This window comes from Eptatretus burgeri, chromosome 18, assembly GCF_056783735.1.
Source record: "Eptatretus burgeri isolate ZD-2024b chromosome 18, Ebu_testis_v1, whole genome shotgun sequence".
Classification (NCBI taxonomy): Eukaryota; Metazoa; Chordata; class Myxini; order Myxiniformes; family Myxinidae; genus Eptatretus; species Eptatretus burgeri.
In genome coordinates, this window is record NC_140978.1 from 7,365,492 (window position 1) to 7,387,422 (window position 21,931).

Genomic DNA, 21,931 nt, shown 5'->3' on the forward strand with positions numbered 1-21,931 from the left:
TCCAGGCATTGTCTATATCCAGATTGAAGAGATCTGCCAGCTCGATCAACCTGCCAGATTAAGCTGAAAGACACAGCGGTGCCTTGGTTGTTCCCTGAAGACTGTCAGAGACAGAAACTTCCCTTCATGATGGAGGGAGAGGTGAGGAAGAGCAGGAAAGGTTGGAGGAGAAATTGGTCATGATCAAGTCAAGTAGTGAGTCAGAGCAATTCTGTGAAACCTGCATTGGGAATCCAACATATCGGTTGAGGCCTGAAGGGTCACAAAAGGCTTTTGCTGCATGGAAGGTGGTATGAGGACCAATGCCAGACCAGCTAGAATTGTAGTTGTGAAGTCATCACAGATTAGGAGAGAGAAAGAAAAAATATATATATATATATATATATATATATATATATATATATATATATATATATATATATATATATATATATATGTGTGTGTGTGTGTGTGTAGTGGGAAGATAGTCGGGAGTTGAAAATGGCTGAAAGAACTACAAACACAGATTTATCACCGTTGGGAAGGATGACACTCAATATTGACAATCCCTGCGATGGTATAAAAAAGATGGTGGATAAAGTGTATTAATGAAAATTAAGATGATGTAAAATAATGATAAAATAGAAGCTTTTCACAAAATTGGAGCAAGGTGGGAGCAAAATGCCCCTGCTGAGATTCTCCCCTTCCACTGTACAAATACTGGTACAATATGGAAGCACACATGGAAAGAGTCATAGTGACGTCATATCAGTTCATTCATTGAAACCCCATAATGTAACAGGTACATCTTAGTGGCCATTAATTCTTATAAAAAGTGGTTTTGAGAGTTATCCTATACCAAATCAGGAGGCATGTGGGAGTGGAGGGATCAGAGAGGGAGAAGGGGTGGATCTTGCCTCATAGGACCTCTTGTTCCACCTTACTCTGTGTCTTTGTATAGGCAAATGGAACTTTATGACTCTTGCACATTGTTACAATGCCACTATATCACATATAATCCTTCAAAAATCACCATAAGTACAAAATCATTCACCTAACAGATTTTTTCTCAGAATAATATTGCATTTCTTTGACATACAATTCGGACATACATTAGGAAAGATACTCTCGAGAGACAGACAGGCTCATCTGAGAAAAAAATTGCTCTATCCAACTGTTTTCGTGATTTCTCAACATTGCTAATGCCTTCCTCACTGTTCTCCAATCTTCTCAAAATGTGGCAGCCTACAACAGCAAAAAATGTTCTGCCAAGAATTAGGCACAGCTCCTTCACCACCAACCCTCGGTTGATGTGGACACATCTGGAAAGAATTAGCAAAGCGCCACATCGTAGACACGAAAACTTGCAGAGTTTGCAGCACCCTCAGCCTAACCACACATGTGAATAATTTTCTCATCTCGAGATGCACACCACATTACGATAGCAAAACCGACTCACGCCAGCTGTGATGACATGAGATTGAGAGAGGAAAGCCAGAGTGGTTCACGAAATTGAATGGTTTGTAAGAATCAAATCGAAGACGTAAACCTTTTTGGCCAAAAGACACTGAATTCATTATCAAGATTTCCAGGAAAATATTATTTTGAAAAAAAAAAAATGTTGCCTGAATTCAGAGTGGGTTTTATTTCCCCAAACAGCAGTAGCATGAATCTGCACTGTGATACAACACGACTTCCTCCACAGTCTTTGTGTTACGTTTTTGGTCTCGGCTAGTGTGCTACGTGACAGATAGGTGGAGAAAAAAACATTTTTCCAAGTAATACTCACAAATCACATGGATTATTCAAGAGGCTCAAACATATAAAATCCCAAAATATATCGCCTGTATGTTGAAAATCATTCAAAATACCAAATAGCTATGCAGTCCTAATCAGCACAAGGCTTGGCTGGACAAACACGTGGCAGAGTTCCATTTGCTGGAGAAAAAGTAACATATATCCAAAGACTGTTTCCTGTTCTCATCTGACCCAAAGGCTCATGATGCTGGGAACCCACAATTTATTAAATTCCCTATCCTATATGTATTTGTCTTTTGTCAAATATTGCCCTTTGGATTTGTGTTAAAGTACACATATTTATGAACGGCTTTGTCCTAATAGTAATCATCACATGCACATTGCACATGTTGTACTCTTTGGAAGATGTGGACATATTTTTTATTAATAATGGTAATGTATCAGTTAAGCCTTGGAAAGCATCACATCAAACTGCATAAGGTGAAGTCATCACACAAATGCTATGATCAAGTTTCACCACAATTGAGACGAAAGAGATGAAAATGCTTTGAAGCAAATTATCAAACCCTGAGCATCGTGGCTTCATGCTTCTGACAGACAATCAATACAGTACAGTGTTCGAAAAGGTTTAATAAAAGAAAAGACCAAAAATATAAGCCAAATATACATTTTAACATACAAAATAAATAAATATTTAAAACTAAATTCAGATTGGAAAAACAGAGCCTTTCAGGATGGGCTTTGTGTTCAAAACTTTTTTGCATCTTGGTTGATTCTTTGATTTTTAAAAAATGCACATGTGGAAAGTATGGAGGGAGAATGGGAGAATGAAAGGTTTGTGTAAACTCCAAGAGGTCAAGTCCTTATGTAGGGAGGTGTATTGAACACGAACACACACACAAACACGTGCACACACACACACACACACACACACACACACACACACACACACACACACACACACACACACACACACACACACACACACACACACACACACACACACACACACCAAATCAAGTTTCCATCTACAGCTTTATCTACTTACCAATACGTTTTGGTAGAATGGTGAAATGCATATCATGTCACAAAAAGAGCAGGTGATCTTAAAAAAGATCATAACATACGATCGTTAGTCAAGACCAATGAAGTCTGCTGAAGAAGCACACTTACCATTGAGCTGTTTCAACTGGATTTGATTTATAACCTGACCACAAATTGTCAGATTGGTATTTCCCAGGCAAGGTGTTGTATTACAAAGTGCACCACTTTCACATGGATGTTATGTGGAATTGTTCGTCCACTACCATTAGTTGGTGGACGTGAAAGATGTGATGGTGTCTTTCACGAAGAGGAAGCAATTTATCACCGGCACCCTGAACAAATTACAAATCCCTGCCCAAATCAGCTCCAGTCGGATGTCAGTTCTGACCATCCAATTCGTGAAAGACTTGGGCTCCACTTCCCCCTTTGTTGAAGATGGTGGGATTAATTGTGATCATTAAAGTAGTAGTTGTTACTAGTCTAAGACGACAATTTTTCTACGGTAAAAAAGCAGTACGTCCCTGGTCTTGATCTCATTTTGAGAATTGCTAATATGAGAAACATCTATGGGAGCGGCAAGGAAGGTGGAGGGGGGATTTATTTTGTGTCATACTTTTGGCGGTATGTTGATGTGGATGGGATTTTTGATTTTGACATGAAAAGGCACGTCCAAGCAAGAAAAGCAAATTAAACACTCCCAATTCTGAAACAAACAGGAAAGAGCAGAGTTGAGAATTAATAATATCACACATCGCTGTAACTTTCTTGGCAAACAAGAGTATAAAATGGGTCACAAGCCAACACCTGAAAATTGTACTCTGTGGCACTGCATACAAATATAGACTACGTATGTTGTAAGGCAATAGGGTGCAAATTAATGTGCCTCCGTGCAGCACATGGAGATGGAATTGGGAGGCAGCGGTGTACAATAATTGATTGATTAATTGATTAATTGCAGAAGTAAAATAACTAAATAATCGTAAAATAATTAATTTCTGAATCAGTTGGCTAATAGCAAACCAAAACCACCACTGTTTCATCTAAATCTGTAACTTTTTGAAAATTAAGTAATTCATCGAAAAATGAATGATTAATTGATAATCAATCAATCAAAACACCCTTTATAGCCAAATAACGTCGTCACTGTCATGTCCAAATATCAGCTTCCAAGCTCAAAAGGTGCCTGAGATATTGTCCTGATGAAAAAGAAAATAAATAAGTAATTAATAAATCGATAATAATTAAGTAATTAATCAATTCATTGATTAATAAAAAAAAGTTTTTGCCAAAGCACATTTTCACTTTTTTTGAAGATAGATGGGAGATAGATGGTGTTCGATGACAAAAATAGGAGATAGATATCTATCAAAATAGGAGATAGATGGTGTGCGATGACAAACATAGGAGATAAATATCTATAAAAATAGGAAATTGATGGTGTGCGATGACAAAAATAGGAGATAGATGGTGTGCGATGACAAAGCCATATCTGGAATAAAATCTGGAATCAGCTAAAAATGAGGAACTGGACAAGAAAATACTAGATTGGCTTATTCGAGCAAGGTCAGTAAATATGCCATTGTAAAAATCATGGAATTAATTGTCGCGACAAACTTTAAAATAATTTATCTTTTCTAACCTCCTTCTCACAAACCTCCCAATCAAAATATTTTGGGTCACCCAGTTCCTGGTTTCTTCCCAAAGCAAAAGACTGGCTGAAGCTTCAGACTTGTTTGATGATGGACAGGAAAGCTACCAACTTTCGGACAGGAAAGCAACTACTTTAGAAATGGATCCTTATAAATATATCATCAACCATGATATATTGTTGCGGGTCGGGTATCGGTGATGAGTACGACCGCTAGGTGGGGCAGTAGGGTCGACTCCACCGAACACCCAGAATCTAGATCGTACCTTTCGGAAAACTCCGACAATTACGGGTCCCTTACCGGACCGTGAATCGTCAATAATTCCACCACGTGGTACAGGGTTATTTGCCAATCTTCAAAATACCCAGAGATCCACGTGGCGAGCTTACCGAGTATTCACACCCTTGACGGCCCTCGTACAAGTCGAGCCGTTAGCGTGCCCGACGCATGCGCAACCCGAGTGGACGGTTTCCGAAGTTCCGTCGGTCCGAATGTACATTTACAGCGGCAACAGCCTTTATAATTCACCAACACACGCCGTGCTAAGCCAATGGAAGAAACACAGCAACGAACTGATACATTTAACAAATGTATTTATTTATAATGGGGCAGGAGAGCACGCAAGAAGGCAGAGTTAACTGAATACTGAAGGAATAGCAATTTATGTACAAGCACTTATGCAGTATTACTTAATAGAGTGGCACCACAAACACGTACACCCAAGAACTGGTGGCGACAGCCTTTATTGAGGCGTCCAGCTCAGAGCAAAAGGCGAGCTGAAGACCAGAGCCTGCCTCGGACCTGTCCGCCTCGTGTGGGTATGTTGAACTGGCGGGGTGGCGGGACTCCGACCTTTCGCGTGTGAGGCGAATGCGACAACCACTCTTGTCAGGCGAACGCGATCTCCACTCGTGTCAGGCGAACGTGATCACCACTCGTGTCAGGCGAACGCGATCTCCACTCGTGTCAGGCGAACGCGATCTCCACTCGTGTCAGGCGAACATGATCACCACTCGTCTCAGGCGAACATGATCTCCACTCGTGTCAGGCGAACGCGATCTCCATTCGTGTCAGGCGAACGTGATCACCACTCGTCTCAGGTGAACATGATCTCCACTCGTGTCAGGCGAACGCGATCTACACTCGTGACAGGCGAACGTGATCACCACTCGTGTCAGGCGAACGCGATCTCCACTCGTGTCAGGCGAACGCGATCTCCACTTGTGTCAGGCGAACATGATCACCACTCGTCTCAGGCGAACATGATCTCCACTCGTGTCAGGCGAACGTGATCACCACTCGTCTCAGGTGAACATGATCTCCACTCGTGTCAGGCGAACGCGATCTACACTCGTGACAGGCGAACGCGATCTCAATTCGTGTCAGGCGAACGCGATCTCCACTCGTGTCAGGCGAACGTGATCACCACTTGTGCCAGGCGACCGCGATCACCGCTCGTGTCCCCAGTTTCTCTCTCCTTGCTCACTGACAGAGATACGGCGCACAACCGACTTGCGGTTCTTGGCGAGGAAGGATCTCTTAAGCTCTTCTCCTGGTCCGATCGCGCCGCCAACTTATTCACCCTCCGTCCAGGGGGGAAGGGGATGCCTCTGCCCTCCCCGCTCTCCCTCACTGGACGGTTTTGGCACGCAGAATCGCTCGTCGCCCTGTCACTGGCCAAAATGAGCAGCAAGTCCGTCGATTGGCCCGGGGGCGTGGTGACGTCACGCGGACCGCTTTTCTCACCGCCGTGGGGTCTGATTGGCTGAGCGGCGGCCACCTCACTCGTAGCATGCTGACTGGTCGTGGGCTGCCGCGAGGCTCCTCCTTGAACTCTGCCCACCATGGCGTCCCCCAGTGTGAGGTGAAGGTTTGGGTGATGCTGGCGTTGTTGTAGTTTTGAGGATTTCAAAATAAAAGAAAACCCTGACTATCAAAATAACTCACAGCGCATGTACATTTATTCACTCATTAAACAAGGGATGGGGACCCTAACTAAAAACACATACTTACCGATATAACTGTTCTATAGGACCTGTATGTTGATTGCTCCTGGCTTCCAGATTCACAACAATATGTATAAGGATCCATTTCTAAGATTAAAAACAAACAAACATGAAACATAGCTATATTCTCTTCATTGGTCATTTGTGATACTACAGTCCTGCACACTCTCCAACGCTTGTTACTCGTGTTTCATATGTGGAGAGTAATGCCTGCGATCATCATGAAATTTGGAGCTTGTAATGTGTGTGACTACTGGTTGGCTCTCTTTGCTTATGGTGAGACCAATGTACTCAGCTGGGGGCCATTTAGATATCAGTGTGCATAAATGGCAGAACTTCAGCCCCTGCCTCTCCCCCCCAAATATGCCTCACATATCCTCTTCACTCCTTTTCTTCCTTTCTTTACCCAATACTCCTACTTTGTTGGCCTTTCCTTCTCATTCAGAAGAATATAGATGCTTCATGTTTAATTGTTTTCCCTTCCTTTTGTCAACCTTCCACTCCCATCATCTCAACATAATAAGCACGCGCACGCACGCAAACACGCAAGCAACGCACGCACACACACACACACACTGCAATTCGACATTTTGAAAAGAAATGCGAGGAGTGGGTGGATCCATGTGACTAGATCCAGTACAAGGAAGGATCCAAAAATACGAGTACAAGGCCAGCACCACAGGTGCATATATTGATAATTGTCTTGTCCCATAATCCCTGGAAGAAAATAAATCCTCAAATTTTTTTTTGAGGTGTACTGGTTCCACAAATCTGGGTTGGCAGGATATTATAGACTATAGAGGTATGCACGCTTGCCTCTGAACTATCTAGCCTGGGTTTGAATCTTGGCCCAGCTATAAACTGTCACCATGGTGTTTCACAGGTCGTGTGCGTTAATCAATGTGTGCGTGCATCGTCACCCGGTTGGATGTTAAACTAGGCGTCCCATCTGCTGACATTAGTCGGTCGACGTTAAAGATCTCACGGTGTGTTTCGTTAAGAGTAGACGAGCCCTCGCTGGCACCCTGGCCAAATTCAAAATTCCTGCCCTGACTACCACTGAGAAGGCAAAGGCAAATCACCCAGTGTAAACCTTGTTGTGGGGTTACTTTGGCAGCATTGAATCTGCCTTCAAGCAGAACACTCGAAAGAAAGAATTGCTGATGTAATATCCAGTTGTGTTTGAATTATCGTTTTCCTGAAAGGGGAAGGGAGGAGAACGACGGAGGGGGGGGGCAGGTGGGGGAAATGTCTGGACCTCATAAATGACCACATTCACTTTTGCACCTGTTAGACTCTTAACATCGATATTCAATGCACAAAATTGCATGCAATTCAAAAAAATATTTTTTTTAAAGGTTTATCATAACAATTCTTAATCCAATCAAATTCAAACAACACAATACAGTATTTCATCCAATATAATGGCATGGTCTGTATGAATAATAGATTATAAAGCCTACCTGTGGAGTTGTGCACATTTGGAGTCCCTGTTAATGCCAACACATCACTTTCAGTCAGGGCAATATCTCCCATGTAGGCAACTGCAAGTAAAAAGTGGAACAATAGAGTTTTCATCCAAAATATGCATTTGTAACAAGTCTAAAAATTAAAGTTACACTCGTTTTTGACAAGCAGAAGGCAATATTACCACTAACATGGTCCCTAGCCTGTTTACTGCTTTGAAATTATGCCATCACTTTGGGATTATAGGGGATTCAATGGAAAATCCTATTCCTGTTACAAAGGAATGAGATGTATGTTTGTTTATCATAAGCTAGATAATGTTTGTTTGCATACTTATCATTGTAAGAACCTTTTTTCTTTATCACGATATGAACGTTTGCTGTGTAACCATTTTAAATATGGAAAAAAGGATTGTTATGAGATGGTGTTATCTTCAGAAATCGATTTGCTCTGTGACTCAAGTCCACAGTGTTATCATTGCATGTCTATTAGGTGTGAGTCAGTTAACATTGATGGATTGGTAAGAGTTTTTACAGGATGATGTGCATTCCATGATGATAAAGTGCACCCTTAGCCATGACCATGGTGTTTCTTGAGTAGAAATGGCAAACTATGATTATTATAAGAAGGAGGCCATTGTGTCATTTGCTATTGTGTCAATCAACAAACTGCTGACTGTTTTGCATAAATATTGCTTCAAAATCTTTCACAACGAGAATGTAACGAAACGCCTTCCATTTCAACCCAGACTATTGTTCCTTCACTGCAATCAATGGCTGCTGAATGTGAAATGGCAAGTCCCAATGGTATGTAAAATAAGCTGTGAGTACATCTTGAACAATGAGAAGCAGGATTTGAAGATCATGCTTTATAAAGTAAAACAGCTCATCTTAAATGCATGACACACTTGGCACAAAGGTTCGAAATTGTATGAATTGTAAAATATATTGAAATAAAAAAACGGTCAAAATAATAACATGACGGTTACTGCAGTATCTGTTTAAGAGAAAAACTCTGTTCATTGGTCGTAACAGACTGAGCCCATATGTCCTAATAACCATGTAGGTGCACTCCACCACACTCATGTGCTAAGAGGCCGTACACATATTGAGTGCACACATTATGACAACTCCTTGCATCCTTACTCCTATGGGTCCCATCCATTCCTGTTCCCTTCTATCTCCTCCAAATCTCCTTTCTCTTTCTACCCATCCAATGCAATCTGACAATATATGACAAAAGTGAGACTTTTATCAGATGAACGTTAAATTGAGTGTCCAAAATGCGAGTATTAGTTGGTGGATGTTAAAGATCCTATGGTGTCTTTCGCAAAGAGTAGGTGAGCTATCACCAGCACCCTCAAACAAATTCCAAATTCCTTCCTTAACCGGCTCCAGTCGAACGTCAATGCTGACCAGTGACCAGCCGGCTTGTGAAAGACCGAGTAGTACTTCCCTTTGAGCCGTCGAGTCTTGGTCGATTCCTGTCCAGACTATAAACTGTTGGATCGGTGGTTTGCACGTAGGATGTTACATCACAAACTGAGCCGTCCCGCAGATGAATGTTAAGCTGGGTGTCCTGTGTGCTAGCATTAGTAGGTGTATGTTAAAGATCCTGCAGTGTTTTTTTTTCAAAGAGTAGGTGAATTATCGCCAGCACCATCTTACTATAATTCACCATCTGTCCATCTGTCTGTCTGTTCCCAGGTACCGCAAAAATGGCTGAACCGATCGCAACTATTTTTTGGGTATGTAATCCTGGGACCCCTTGGAGTAAAATAGGCACAAATATAATAACATGACCCCCCTTGGCGGCTCCCGTAGGGAGCGGGTGCTTCTAATGAAACAAATGAGAAATTCCTGCCCTAATCAGCTCCAGTCAAACGTCAGTGCTGGCTAGCTGGCTTGTGAAGACGTAGTAGTAGTTGTAGTTTCCTCCATCCAAAAGCTCCCTTTTCTTAATCTTTTTTCTCAACTCACCTACACCCATCTCCAACTATATTAACAAAGTAGCAAATACAAGCCGTCGCTTCGCTGATTGTACTATTAAGGAGGAAGGGAGAGAGAGAGAGAGAGAGAGAGAGAGAGAGAGAGAGAGAGAGAGAGAGAGAGAGAGAGAGAGAGAGAGAGAGAGAGAGAGAGAGAGAGAGAGAGAGAGAGAGAGAGAGAGAGAGAGAGAGAGAGAGAGAGAGAGAGAGAGAGAGAGAGAGAGAGAGAGAGAGAGAGAGAGAGAGAGAGAGAGAGAGAGAGAGAGAGAGAGAGAGAGAGAGAGAGAGAGAGAGAGAGAGAGAGAGAGAGAGAGAGAGAGAGAGAGAGAGAGAGAGAGAGAGAGAGAGAGAGAGAGAGAGAGAGAGAGAGAGAGAGAGAGAGAGAGAGAGAGAGAGAGAGAGAGAGAGAGAGAGAGAGAGAGAGAGAGAGAGAGAGAGAGAGAGAGAGAGAGAGAGAGAGAGAGAGAGAGAGAGAGAGAGAGAGAGAGAGAGAGAGAGAGAGAGAGAGAGAGAGAGAGAGAGAGAGAGAGAGAGAGAGAGAGAGAGAGAGAGAGAGAGAGAGAGAGAGAGAGAGAGAGAGAGAGAGAGAGAGAGAGAGAGAGAGAGAGAGAGAGAGAGAGAGAGAGAGAGAGAGAGAGAGAGAGAGAGAGAGAGAGAGAGAGAGAGAGAGAGAGAGAGAGAGAGAGAGAGAGAGAGAGAGAGAGAGAGAGAGAGAGAGAGAGAGAGAGAGAGAGAGAGAGAGAGAGAGAGAGAGAGAATGGAGGGGAGGGAGAGAGAAGAGGGAAAGGGGAGTAGGGAGGGTGGGAAAGCAACACCTCACCAAATGTGTTATCCATTGAGAGAGTGGGTGTGAGGAGGGAGGTGGGGTGTGTGTGAGAGAGCGAGAGAGCGAGAGAGCGAGAGAGCGAGAGAGAGAGAGGAAGGGGAGTTAGCAGAGAGAATGTTATGCTTTATGAACAACACACATACACACACACACACACACACACACACACACACACACACACACACACTAGTCCATCCATTCATCCATTGGGACCATACTTTGTGCAGAGCGTTGGTACTGCCGAAGTAGTCTCCTTGGCTATTGGGTCCGATGCAGGATGCCAGCAAGCTGGCACTCATTTTCCCAACCTCAGAAGGATGACAGGCAGTCAACCCCACCTGGTTCAATATTATGGATGAATCCCCCTTGGTTGTTGAATAAAAAAATTCAACAGCCAAGGGGGATTTGAACACAGGATCCAAGGATCCCAAGCCCACCACCCTAACCATTAAGCCAACACCAGGCATCCAAACACTAATGCTTGGCTGATATTGGTAATTTTTGGGGAATCAGCAGATTGGAGTCAGTGTGATTACCAACTGCAGTACGTACTGTATACAACCTGAAAACCTTGAGTAGCTTTCACGTTGTTATGGGGGAATTTCAAGAAACAATTTTTTTTAATCAACGTTGTATTTATATAGACGTTTCAAGAAGATGTGCATTGACATTAATCTTTATAAACAGCTGCGTGTGACGGGTGGAAAAAAAAATTGGCTTGGTAATTTAGAAAACACGTTAAAACAACAAACGGCTCAAATCTGCTGTTATCAAATATATTTTGCTTTGAAACTCACAAATAGAAACCACATAATCTTTGTAAAGCACACCCGATAATGAATTGCTTTCGAAACAGTCATGAGGACAAAGGAAAACCTGATAAAACCTCCAAAAGATACAGGATTGAACTTTGTCACCACAATGCCCATAACAGGTATGGCGTGCAGTGTGACCACTCCTTGGCTTTTTCACAAGATCTTGGCTATTCGTTGTTCACCTTGGCGTCTTGGTTTTCTATAGGTTTTCTTGGCGTTGGTTTTCTGTTATCATCGCTTTTCCGAAACCTTGTGAATTCTTGGCTTTTTGCATCGGCTCACCTTGGCATTTATGAAAATGAGGAGTGGTCACACTGATGGTATGTCCACACACCCATGGAGAGTACTTACAAATCCAAATCTACCTACATGTACTATGTCCGTGTGTGCTGTATTCGTACCTCTACCTTGAAGAGCAACTGCTGACTGTACATCCTGATCGGGACATAAAACTGTACCGCCATTGACTGCAGGGCGCTCGGCAAGTGGCTTAAGCACTCAAGCAAGTACTCCAACAGAACGTCTGACTTGGCAAGCGATTACCAATTGCCGTCGATAAACCCATGCACCCGGAAACACCAAAGCAATGTCCGAATTGGACAAAATAACACTTTTAAAAAAAATAGCAGTCGGAACTGCTGTTAAGTTCAATTCTGGAGCTTAAATTTTGTAATCCGGCTTAGTTTGAGAGATTCTCAGGTATATGGCATCTGCGAAATGAAATAAAGCCACGAATGCTGGTGTCTCCGGGTGTTTACATGCATTGCAATGTACCCAGCAATTCGTACTTATGATGAACAGGCATTCGATAATACGAGTGAGGAAAGTGAAAAAAATCTTTATCGTTAGGAAATCGTTGCAGCCTGTTCCAAGTCAAGGCATGGTTGAGCAGGTCGAATAAAATGGCAAATTAAGTTCCCAGTGAGGTAACCGAGGATGCCTTATAGAGTGTACGAGGTGCAGTGGGACGCAAGAAGCACGCGGGCCACCATCTACTCCGCTTTATTGCGCGACCAGAAGCACACTCCTGCCACCCCTAGCGGGCGAGGCATGATATACAAAAACCCAATCACGTGACACAGCACACTTTAAGATGCCAGCAAGGTGACCGAGGTTGTGCCTGAGAAAGTATATAATTAAATAAGGCCGTTAATTATCTTCAAAAGGGGTGTTATAATCAACCCAAACACCCAATTTTCACTCATGCACTTCCTTGGAGTTCCCTTAGTATGCATGCAAAGCTTCAGGCTGCTACGTTTCATGGTTTTGTAGTTATGGACGGACACACACACACACACACACACACACACACACACACACACACACACACACACACACACACACACACACACACACACACACACACACTTATTAGTATTGATGTATTGGGACAATAGCAACATATGTATGGAGTATTAAGTCGTTCGCAATTGTTTATTTCATTTCTAACATGGCATTTCCTACTTTTGACACCAAACACAGATATGAGACCGTCAGTGTTAGGGTGGCTGGCTTAGGATCTTAGGGTCCTGAGTTTGAGCCCTATTGGCTGCTGAATTAACACTAGGTGGGGTTGACTCAGCCTGTCATCCTTCCAAGTTCGGTGAAATGAGTACCAGTGTATTTGTATAGGGACACAGAATCGGCGGCACAGCCACGCTTCCAAGAAATGATAGCTACCCGGCAGCCAAGCTGCCATACGCAAGCTAGCAGAACACACACTCTCAGTAATATTTTGTATAACAGCTTTGCACGGTCAGAAGAAATATGCACATGTAAATCGGGAGGGCTCATTTCAAGTTTGAGTGTGCTGTGCCAATACTTTTGTGACATAATATACAAAATATGCAGATGGCCCCAAAATCCACAAATACCAACAAAACTTCGTTGTGATGATGATGCGTATTTGGTATTTGACCAATTATGCATACGTGTGAGGTCCATCCTATCTTATCGAAAATGTTTTTGTTTTTTAAACTCCCTTGGCTGTGCACAATTCCAAAAGCAATGCAGCAAAGAAGACTTCACGAGACACTGAGCCAGCTTACCAGCCTCGCAGGGATCCTTAATATCGACGTTGATGTCAATATCTCCATCTTCATTCCAATGAGCCTGCCCTACGTCCAGCCAAAACAGGACTAAGAAGAGCAACACAGCTGCTTGCCGAGTTTCAGGCATCTTTCTTCTTTCCACAGAGTTTTCCCTCTTCTCTTCAAAATTCCTCTAAACCCACAGTGTAAACCTTCTCCTGTCTTGTCTTTAGCAGAAAAATTTCGTTGTCAATAATCAAAGTGTTTGCACAATCTTTTCTCAGCAATGTAGCAAGACATACAACGGCACGTCAGCTGGAAGTGTGAAATCCACAATTGGTGATGAAAATCAACAACTAGTAGTATTAAGCCTGTAACTGAGTGAAGGATGCTTGAAGGTTTCCGTGTGAAATCAACAGTCGGTATTAAATGATCAGAAGCCGAATGTATGATGTCTGCAACCGGTGAAGAAATATCAGCAGCTGATTCTCGAAAGCCTGGTGTCTTCAAACAGCATTTAGTGGGTCGTTCACAACTGCAGGTAGGTTGTTTGAAAGAACGGTGATTTTACTTGAACTCTGTGCAGGTTGACTGTCGTGCTTGAAACCTGGGGAAAAACAAAACACAAAATAAATACATCTGTAAAGATTATTAATACAACATAACCTTTTTCTGGGTGTGTTTATATTATGAATGAGACAATACGCTTGTCTGACTGTTCCATACTTTACTCAAAATCAATATGCCAATTGGCCATCCTACATTGTTATCTCTGCTTCCGAAGGTGGACAGATGTTATGTTTTCACCACTTTCTGTTTGTCTGTGAGCAGTATATCTCAAAAGGTTGTGGACAGATGTGGACGAAATTTGGTGGACAGGATGGGTACGTGACAAGAGAATTTTTGGTGAAGATCCGGATTAGGATACATGAATTTTTTAAATCTCCAAGAAATTCTTCACCATTGAGAGATAGGGCCAAAAATGATGCAGAACATGATATTTTGATATTTAAAAAAGTTGTGGATGGCTAATGATGAAACTTGGTGAATGAATTGGGTAGGTGACAAGAACAAGCCGATTAGATTTTGGTTAAGATCCGGATGCAGATTTACAAGGAATTAAGGTACATGAGGAGGCCATTCGGCCCATCATGCCTGCGCCACACCAACACCAGATTTAATCAATCTGTTGATACCCCTTCCCTTCGTGTGCAGCCTTTTTGGCTGTTACACTGGTACTCATTTTGCTGACCTCAGAAGGATGACAGGCTGAATCAACCCCCTGGTGTGAATTCAGCGGAAAACGGGACTTGAACTCAGGACCCAAGGATCTCAAGCCACCACCCTAATGGTTAAGCCAACACCTGGCCAACAGCAGGTTAGATCCAGCCTATCAGTGGAACACAATACATAAACTGTTCAGCCTGTTGGAGGTATGCACTCGATCAAATGTCATTCGAGTTCAGCTCTGTTATGAGCATTGGTCTTTACGCAGAAATTACCCCAAATGTTGGGTTGGTTGGTATAAGTCCTCTTGTGTGGGATTACACCCAAATATCTACTTCTCAACTGTTATCCTGATCAACCTCTCAACTGGCTGCAAGGGTGATGACCAACAGGGGGTGCATGCCATGCATACACCCTGTTTTGGCATCCATTACAGAGTTAACTAACACGGCACTCGTGGAGCGCATACCTCCGCCACGCAATGCCTGATCCACGAGAACATACTGGGCGCAATACATTTTTGAAATACCATGTTGTTCAGTCCTATATCGTTTTTGCCTCTACCTCTCAATGGCGAAGAATCACTTTAAGAATTAAACAATTGTCGTATCCAGATCCGGATTCGGATCTTCACCAAAATCAAATCGATTCGTCCTAGCGACACACCCAACCTGTCCACAACTTTTTGAGATATCGTTCTATACATCCTTTTTGGCCCCATCTCTCAATGGTGAAGAATCACTTTTAAAATTCTAGTAGTCGGATCCAGATCCTGATCTTCACCAAAATTGAATCATGTCTTCCTTGTCACACACACACAACATGTCCACCAAGTTTCATCTGAATCCTTTCACAACTTTTTGAGATATCGTTCTATACATCCTTTTTGGCCCTATCTCTCAATGGTGAAGAATCATTTAAAAAAATTCGGAGTCGGATCCAGATCTTCACCAAAATCAAATCAGTTCATCCTTGTCACACACCGAACCTGTCCACAAAATTTCATCTAGATCCGTCCACAACTTTTTGAGATATCCTTTACACAGACAAACAAACAGACAGGGGTGAAAACATAACCTTCACCTTCGGTCGGTGGCAGAGGTAACTGAAGGGGGAGCACTCAGGAGAGTGCAAAACCTCCGCCGCCAATACTGCTGGGTCACTCAAGTGAACCTTATATCTTATTCATTAAATATGATGTCAACAGTGCTGACAGAGTTATAGTTCTTTTCTCCAACATTTTTTTGGGGGCGGGGGCGGGGGGGGGGGTTGGAAATAACTTAAAACATGTAAAAATGAAAAAAAAAAAAAAATGTAAATTTTGTTGAAAAAAAAATTTGGAAAATTTTTTTTTCTCTATCAATTTTTTTGGGGGGGATTGGAAATCACTTAAAACATGTAGAAATGCAAAAAAAAATTTTCTCTAACAATTTTTTTTTGTCGGGTAACAATTTTTTTTGGGGGGGGGGTTGGAAATCACTTAAAACATGTAGAAATGCAAAAAAAAAATTTCTCTAACAATTTTTTTGGGGGGGTTGGAAATCACTTAAAACGTACAAATGCAAAAAAAAAAAATTTTTTTAGGGGGGGGTAACAATTTTTTTGGGGGGATTGGAAATCACTTAAAACATGTGGAAATGCAAAAAAAAAATTCTCTAACAATTTTTTTGGGGGGGGGTAACAATTTTTTTTGGGGGGGGGGGGGTTGGAAATCACTTAAAACATGTAGAAATGCAAAAAATTTTTCTCTATTTTTTTTTTGGGGGGGGGATTGGAAATCACTTAAAACATGTAGAAATGCAAAAAAACATTTCTCTAACAATTTTTTTGGGGGGGATGGGAAATCACTTAAAACATGTAGAAATGCAAAAAAAATTCTCTCACAATTTTTTTGGGGGGGGTAACAATTTTTTTGGGGGGGGGTTGGAAATCACTTAAAACATGTACAAATACAAAAAAATTTTCTCTATTTTTTTTGGGGGGGGGATTGGAAATCACTTAAAACATGTAGAAATGCAAAAAAAACATTTCTCTAACAATTTTTTTGGGGGGATTGGAAATCACTTAAAACATGTGGAAATGCAAAAAAAAAAATTTCTCTAACAATTTTTTTGGGGGGGGGTAACAATTTTTTTTGGGGGGGGGGGTTGGAAATCACTTAAAACATGTAGAAATGCAAAAAAATTTTCTCTATTTTTTTTGGGGGGGGGATTGGAAATCACTTAAAACATGTAGAAATGCAAAAAAAACATTTCTCTAACAATTTTTTGGGGGGTTGGAAATCACTTAAAACATGTAGAAATGCAAAAAAAAAATTTTTTTTTTTGGGGGGGGGACTTTTTTTAGGGTGTTGGAAATCACTTAAAACATGAACAAATGCAAAAAAAAAAATTTTCTCTAACAATTTTTTTTTTGGGGGTAACAATTTTTTTTGGGGGGGGGGGGGTTGGAAATCACTTAAAACTTGTAGAAATGCAAAAAAAATTCTCTATTTTTTTGGGGGGGGGGATTGGAAATCACTTAAAACATGTGGAAATGCAAAAACAAAATTTCTCCAACAATTTTTTTGGGGGGGATTGGAAATCACTTAAAACATGTGGAAATGCAAAAAAAAAATTTCTCTAACAATTTTTTTGGGGGGGGTAACAATTTTTTTTTGGGGGGGGGGGGTTGGAAATCACTTAAAACATGTAGAAATGCAAAAAAAATTTTCTCTATTTTTTTTTTGGGGGGGGGGGATTGGAAATCACTTAAAACATGTAGAAATGCAAAAAAAAACATTTCTCTAACAATTTTTTGGGGGGGTTGGAAATCACTTAAAACATGTAGAAATGCAAAAAAAAAATTTTTTTTTTAGGGGGGGTAACAATTTTTTTGGGGGGGATTGGAAATCACTTAAAACATGTGGAAATGCAAAAAAAAAATTCTCTAACAATTTTTTTTTGGGGGGTAACAATTTTTTTGGGGGGGGGTTGGAAATCACTTAAAACTTGTAGAAATGCAAAAAAAAATTCTCTATTTTTTTGGGGGGGGGATTGGAAATCACTTAAAACATGTGGAAATGCAAAAACAAAATTTCTCCAACAATTTTTTTGGGGGGGGGGTAACAAATTCTTTTTGGGGGGGTTGGAAATCATTTAAAACATGTAGAAATGCAAAAAACAAAAAAAATTCTCTAACTTTTTTTTTGGGGGGGGGGACCAAGTCCAAAATTTAATGGCATGATCCTTGGACCATACCTAACCCCCCCACAAAGTTTCGTCGAAATCCGTCGAGGAGTTTTTCCGTAATACTGTTCACAAACAAACAAACAAACAAACAGAAAGGGGTGAAAACAGTAACCTCCATCCATCTTCAAAGATGGCGGAGGTTAATAATGCTCTCTACCCTTTAAAAAAATTAATCAACACAACATCTTATAAGACTATCAGATTTTTTTAATTTTTTTTTAAAATCAGATCCCAGGATGAATAATGCAATTTACAAGAGCAAAAAGTTGGAAAAAAGAGAGATAACTCATCACAATCTGTTGAAGATTATTACAAGGAAAAAATAGCAACAATAATTATAAGCAGAAAAATCTTTGAAAATCTACAAAAATATTGAGCAAACTAAATTCAGCCAACATCTGTGCGAAAGCATGTTCATGTGGAAACAATTAGCATGTGGTTCTGCATCTCATTGAGAATGGACGTGACATCCGATTTTGGCCTCTAATACATTCAGTGAATGAATGAATGAATAAATAAATAATAAAATAAACAAATAAATAAATAATAATTTTAAAAGGCAAATTCAGAGTGATGATCATGAATGTTTAAACATGAAGTTGTGCTGAGGATTTAAACAAGCAAAATATTCCCAAGTTCAAGATATTTAAAAATAGCACCGCAAAGCGGGCATAGCCCCTCAGCCCCTTGACGCAAACCAATTTTAAGATGGTGGCCATATTGAAAAATCACAGCACGGTACACGCACGCACACACACAACACCAGATCAAGTGCAAGTAGAAAAAAAAAGAAGAAAAAAGAAAGAAAAGCAGAGCACCCCATCTGTGATGTCATTTGACATTTATTTTTGCTTTGCAAAATAAAATAAAAAATAAAACCAATCTGTCAAGCCGTTCTCAAGTTATTGTCCAGAAACCAATTTCAAGATGGCTGCCATGGAGGCCACATTGAAAATCGCAGCGCGTCCACTTTCGAAAGGAACCTTCCTCTACTCAACCCCAACATACCCTGCAAAAATGGATTTAATGGGACAAGGCGTTCTCCTCGAAATTGACGGAAACCAAAAGTTGACAGACGCCCGGACAATGCCTGTGACGACAATACCCCTTAGCCAATTCAGGCTGAGGGGTAAAAATGATCTCCTGAAGTCAGAAATTGGAATCTAACAGCAATGTAATCACTCTGCCTTCATCACGTTTCTTTTCCTTATTCAGCATTTAACAACAAAGACAAGACATAGTGCCTGAACTTTACCTTTGTATCAAAAGTTTCATTATCCATGACTATGCCTGCCCACGAATCCACATCCAACACTTGTCTTTACAATCTTGTTCAACGACGTACCATTTTCCTTGGAAAGATGAGAATGGTCTAACTGCACTCAATAGTTATTCTGTAATCACACTTGATGATATCTGTGCCTTGGTCTGAAAATCCACGTCTGTTAAACAGACATCTTCTCTTGTCATCTGCATGGTAGATAATCTGTATTAAGGGGAAAATAGACCTGCCAGATGTTTGGCACCTGGAGGCTCTCTCAGTCCTATTCTCAGTCAAGTCTGGCATGACAAAAATTCAAGAAAATTAGAACAATAAAAGCTATTCGCACCTGTATCTCACATCTGGTTGTCAAATTCCCAACGTTGGGTGTTAAAAATTCTGGGCAGTGTTTTGAATACTGGTGTGAGCAGTCAGGGAGGTGAGCTTTTAAAGTCTTCAGCTCACTTCTCACTATCAGCAAACCTGCATTGTTAATTTTCCTTCATTTTTATTGAATACAATATATTTTCATTTTCTCTCTCAATTCTATAATCTCAAATCGTTGATGTTCTTTAACATGGATTGTTATCAGTTATCACACAAACGGCTTGACGTCAATGCTGGCAAGATAGCCTCATGGTCTGCATTCTCATCTCTTACTTGTCCAGCCTGGGCTGGAATTTTGACCCAGCTATAAGATGTCATCCTGGTGTCTCACATGGAGGGTGAGGCATCAATGTGTGTGCTGTCCCTCGGATGGACGTTAAACTGAACAGGGTATCCTGCAATCTACAATCAGTTATTGGACATTAAAGATCCCACGCCACGGTGTCTTTCATGAAGATTAGGCGATCTTATCACCAGCGTCCTGACCAAATTCCTGCTCCAATCTACAGGGGAAATATTGTATCAATGGTGCTGCAACTACAGCCCCCCCTCCCCACCTTTCCCCTGCCTCCCATCCCCACACCAGCAAAAATGCTACCTGCAGCCGTGTGCTAGATATGAAAGGAAGAAAGCTTTACTTAAAAAAACGATTTGAGTTGGCAAGTGACCACACACCTTGTAATCCTAACTACAAAGGCATCCAATTCACACAAAAAAACCAATGGACTTCAATCGGTGGATCATTGGCCTTGACAGTCTGTTCTTTTCATAATCAATAATCCACACATTCGTAGTATGATAATATTGAGCTCATATATAATAAGTGAATGTGAACTCATGTGTAATAAAAGCAATATAATAACATTTCTAATATCGAGGTGGATGCGTTATCCAATATTTTGAAAATGGCAGGTCAGTGTGTGATGATGACTACTTCAAAACATATCATTCAATCAACATCTGTAATCATGGTTGTTTAATGATAATTGGATGTTTCTGGTGATACTTTGGTAAAATCAGATGAATGTTTTTCTTGATGAAGATAAAATTGTTTACTTGTGGCAGTAGTGGGGGTTGGGGTTGTAGTTTTTGTCCTCTGTCTTTACAAATGTGGCATCACTGTGAAAAATCACCGACAGTTTTATATGCAGTATTTGACTTGTTCTTGATGACATCTGACTTGTTTCAGACATTTGCTTTTCTTCAAACAAGATGTAGGAACAGGTGTGAAGTATTACTTAATGGGCAAACTAGCAGCTGAGCTGCCAGATATAAAGAAATGAAATGTCTATACTTCGCCTGATGACAGCATCAATAATTTAAGGATTATTAAGGAAGTGAAGCAATTTATGGTTGGGGGGAAACCTGCTGTTAAAACCCTTTGACTTTTAGTGATCGATTTAATCTCTGCCAAGGTTACTGAACCCCAGACATGCTACTGTTATTGAAAACATAGGGGCTAATTCCTTTTACATACCGTGGTAGCTAATGCACCCGTGCCCCCTAACCACTACGTTATATCTGTACTTAATTCCACACCACTGGTTTACACTTATCTCAACATCCAATTTGCTTAACTTAAGGTAAACGTTTTGAGCATTTTTCCATGATTATTTTAGTTTACTCCTGTGCTTAGCTTTACATTTTTGTGGACGTATAATTCGGAGTGAAATTACTTCGGCCTGACAGAACATATCATTCAAGGTTTAACGATGACACAGAGCATAAGGCCAAGGAAAGAATCTCTCTGTACGTCCTGCAGCGCAAATACTATGGGCAACAGACACTTTGACAGTTGTAAACTACAATAAAAAAGACCGATTCCTTGCCCGAAGGTGTAGCAGCAAAAACAAAATTCCTGATGTGACAATTTTGAGTCTTCACAGAATTTTTTTTTATTCTGAGCAGCTTGCTCCAAGAAAGCTGATTGAAAGTTTCAATTTTAATTCTGTATACTGTAAGAGCTTTATTTGGCATACATAATGACCATCCTCTGTTTCCAAAATCATCATCATTGGTTATACCAGAGCAATTTCCATTGATAAAAATAAACCCGAGAAAGGTTATCACTCCATCCTGTAGGTTAGGGGAGGAATTTGGCAATGGTGCCAACACCCAATGGCCTACTATTTTCAGAAGGCATCATGCGATCTTGAACGGTTCACCAGCAAATGCGAGTAGAAAGAACACCGAGCTTCGCATCACTCAGACAGATGATGCACCCATTGATGCAACCAACATCCTACTTGAAAAGCACCAGAATTA

General features: G+C 41.0%; 1 protein-coding gene across 1 annotated transcript in view; it reads right to left on the bottom strand.

The window, feature by feature from the left end:
* LOC147008528 (dorsal-ventral patterning tolloid-like protein 1) overlaps nt 1–21,931 on the bottom strand; it is a 194,515-nt gene that overhangs the window by 164,800 nt on the left and 7,784 nt on the right. The window contains exons 2-3 of the mRNA XM_085864515.1: nt 13,580–14,168; nt 7,900–7,980 (exon numbers count right to left, since the gene is read on the bottom strand). Coding sequence (XP_085720641.1) covers nt 7,900–7,980; nt 13,580–13,709 — 211 coding nt within the window. The 5' untranslated portion in view covers nt 13,710–14,168. The remainder of the gene's footprint in view (nt 1–7,899; nt 7,981–13,579; nt 14,169–21,931) is intronic.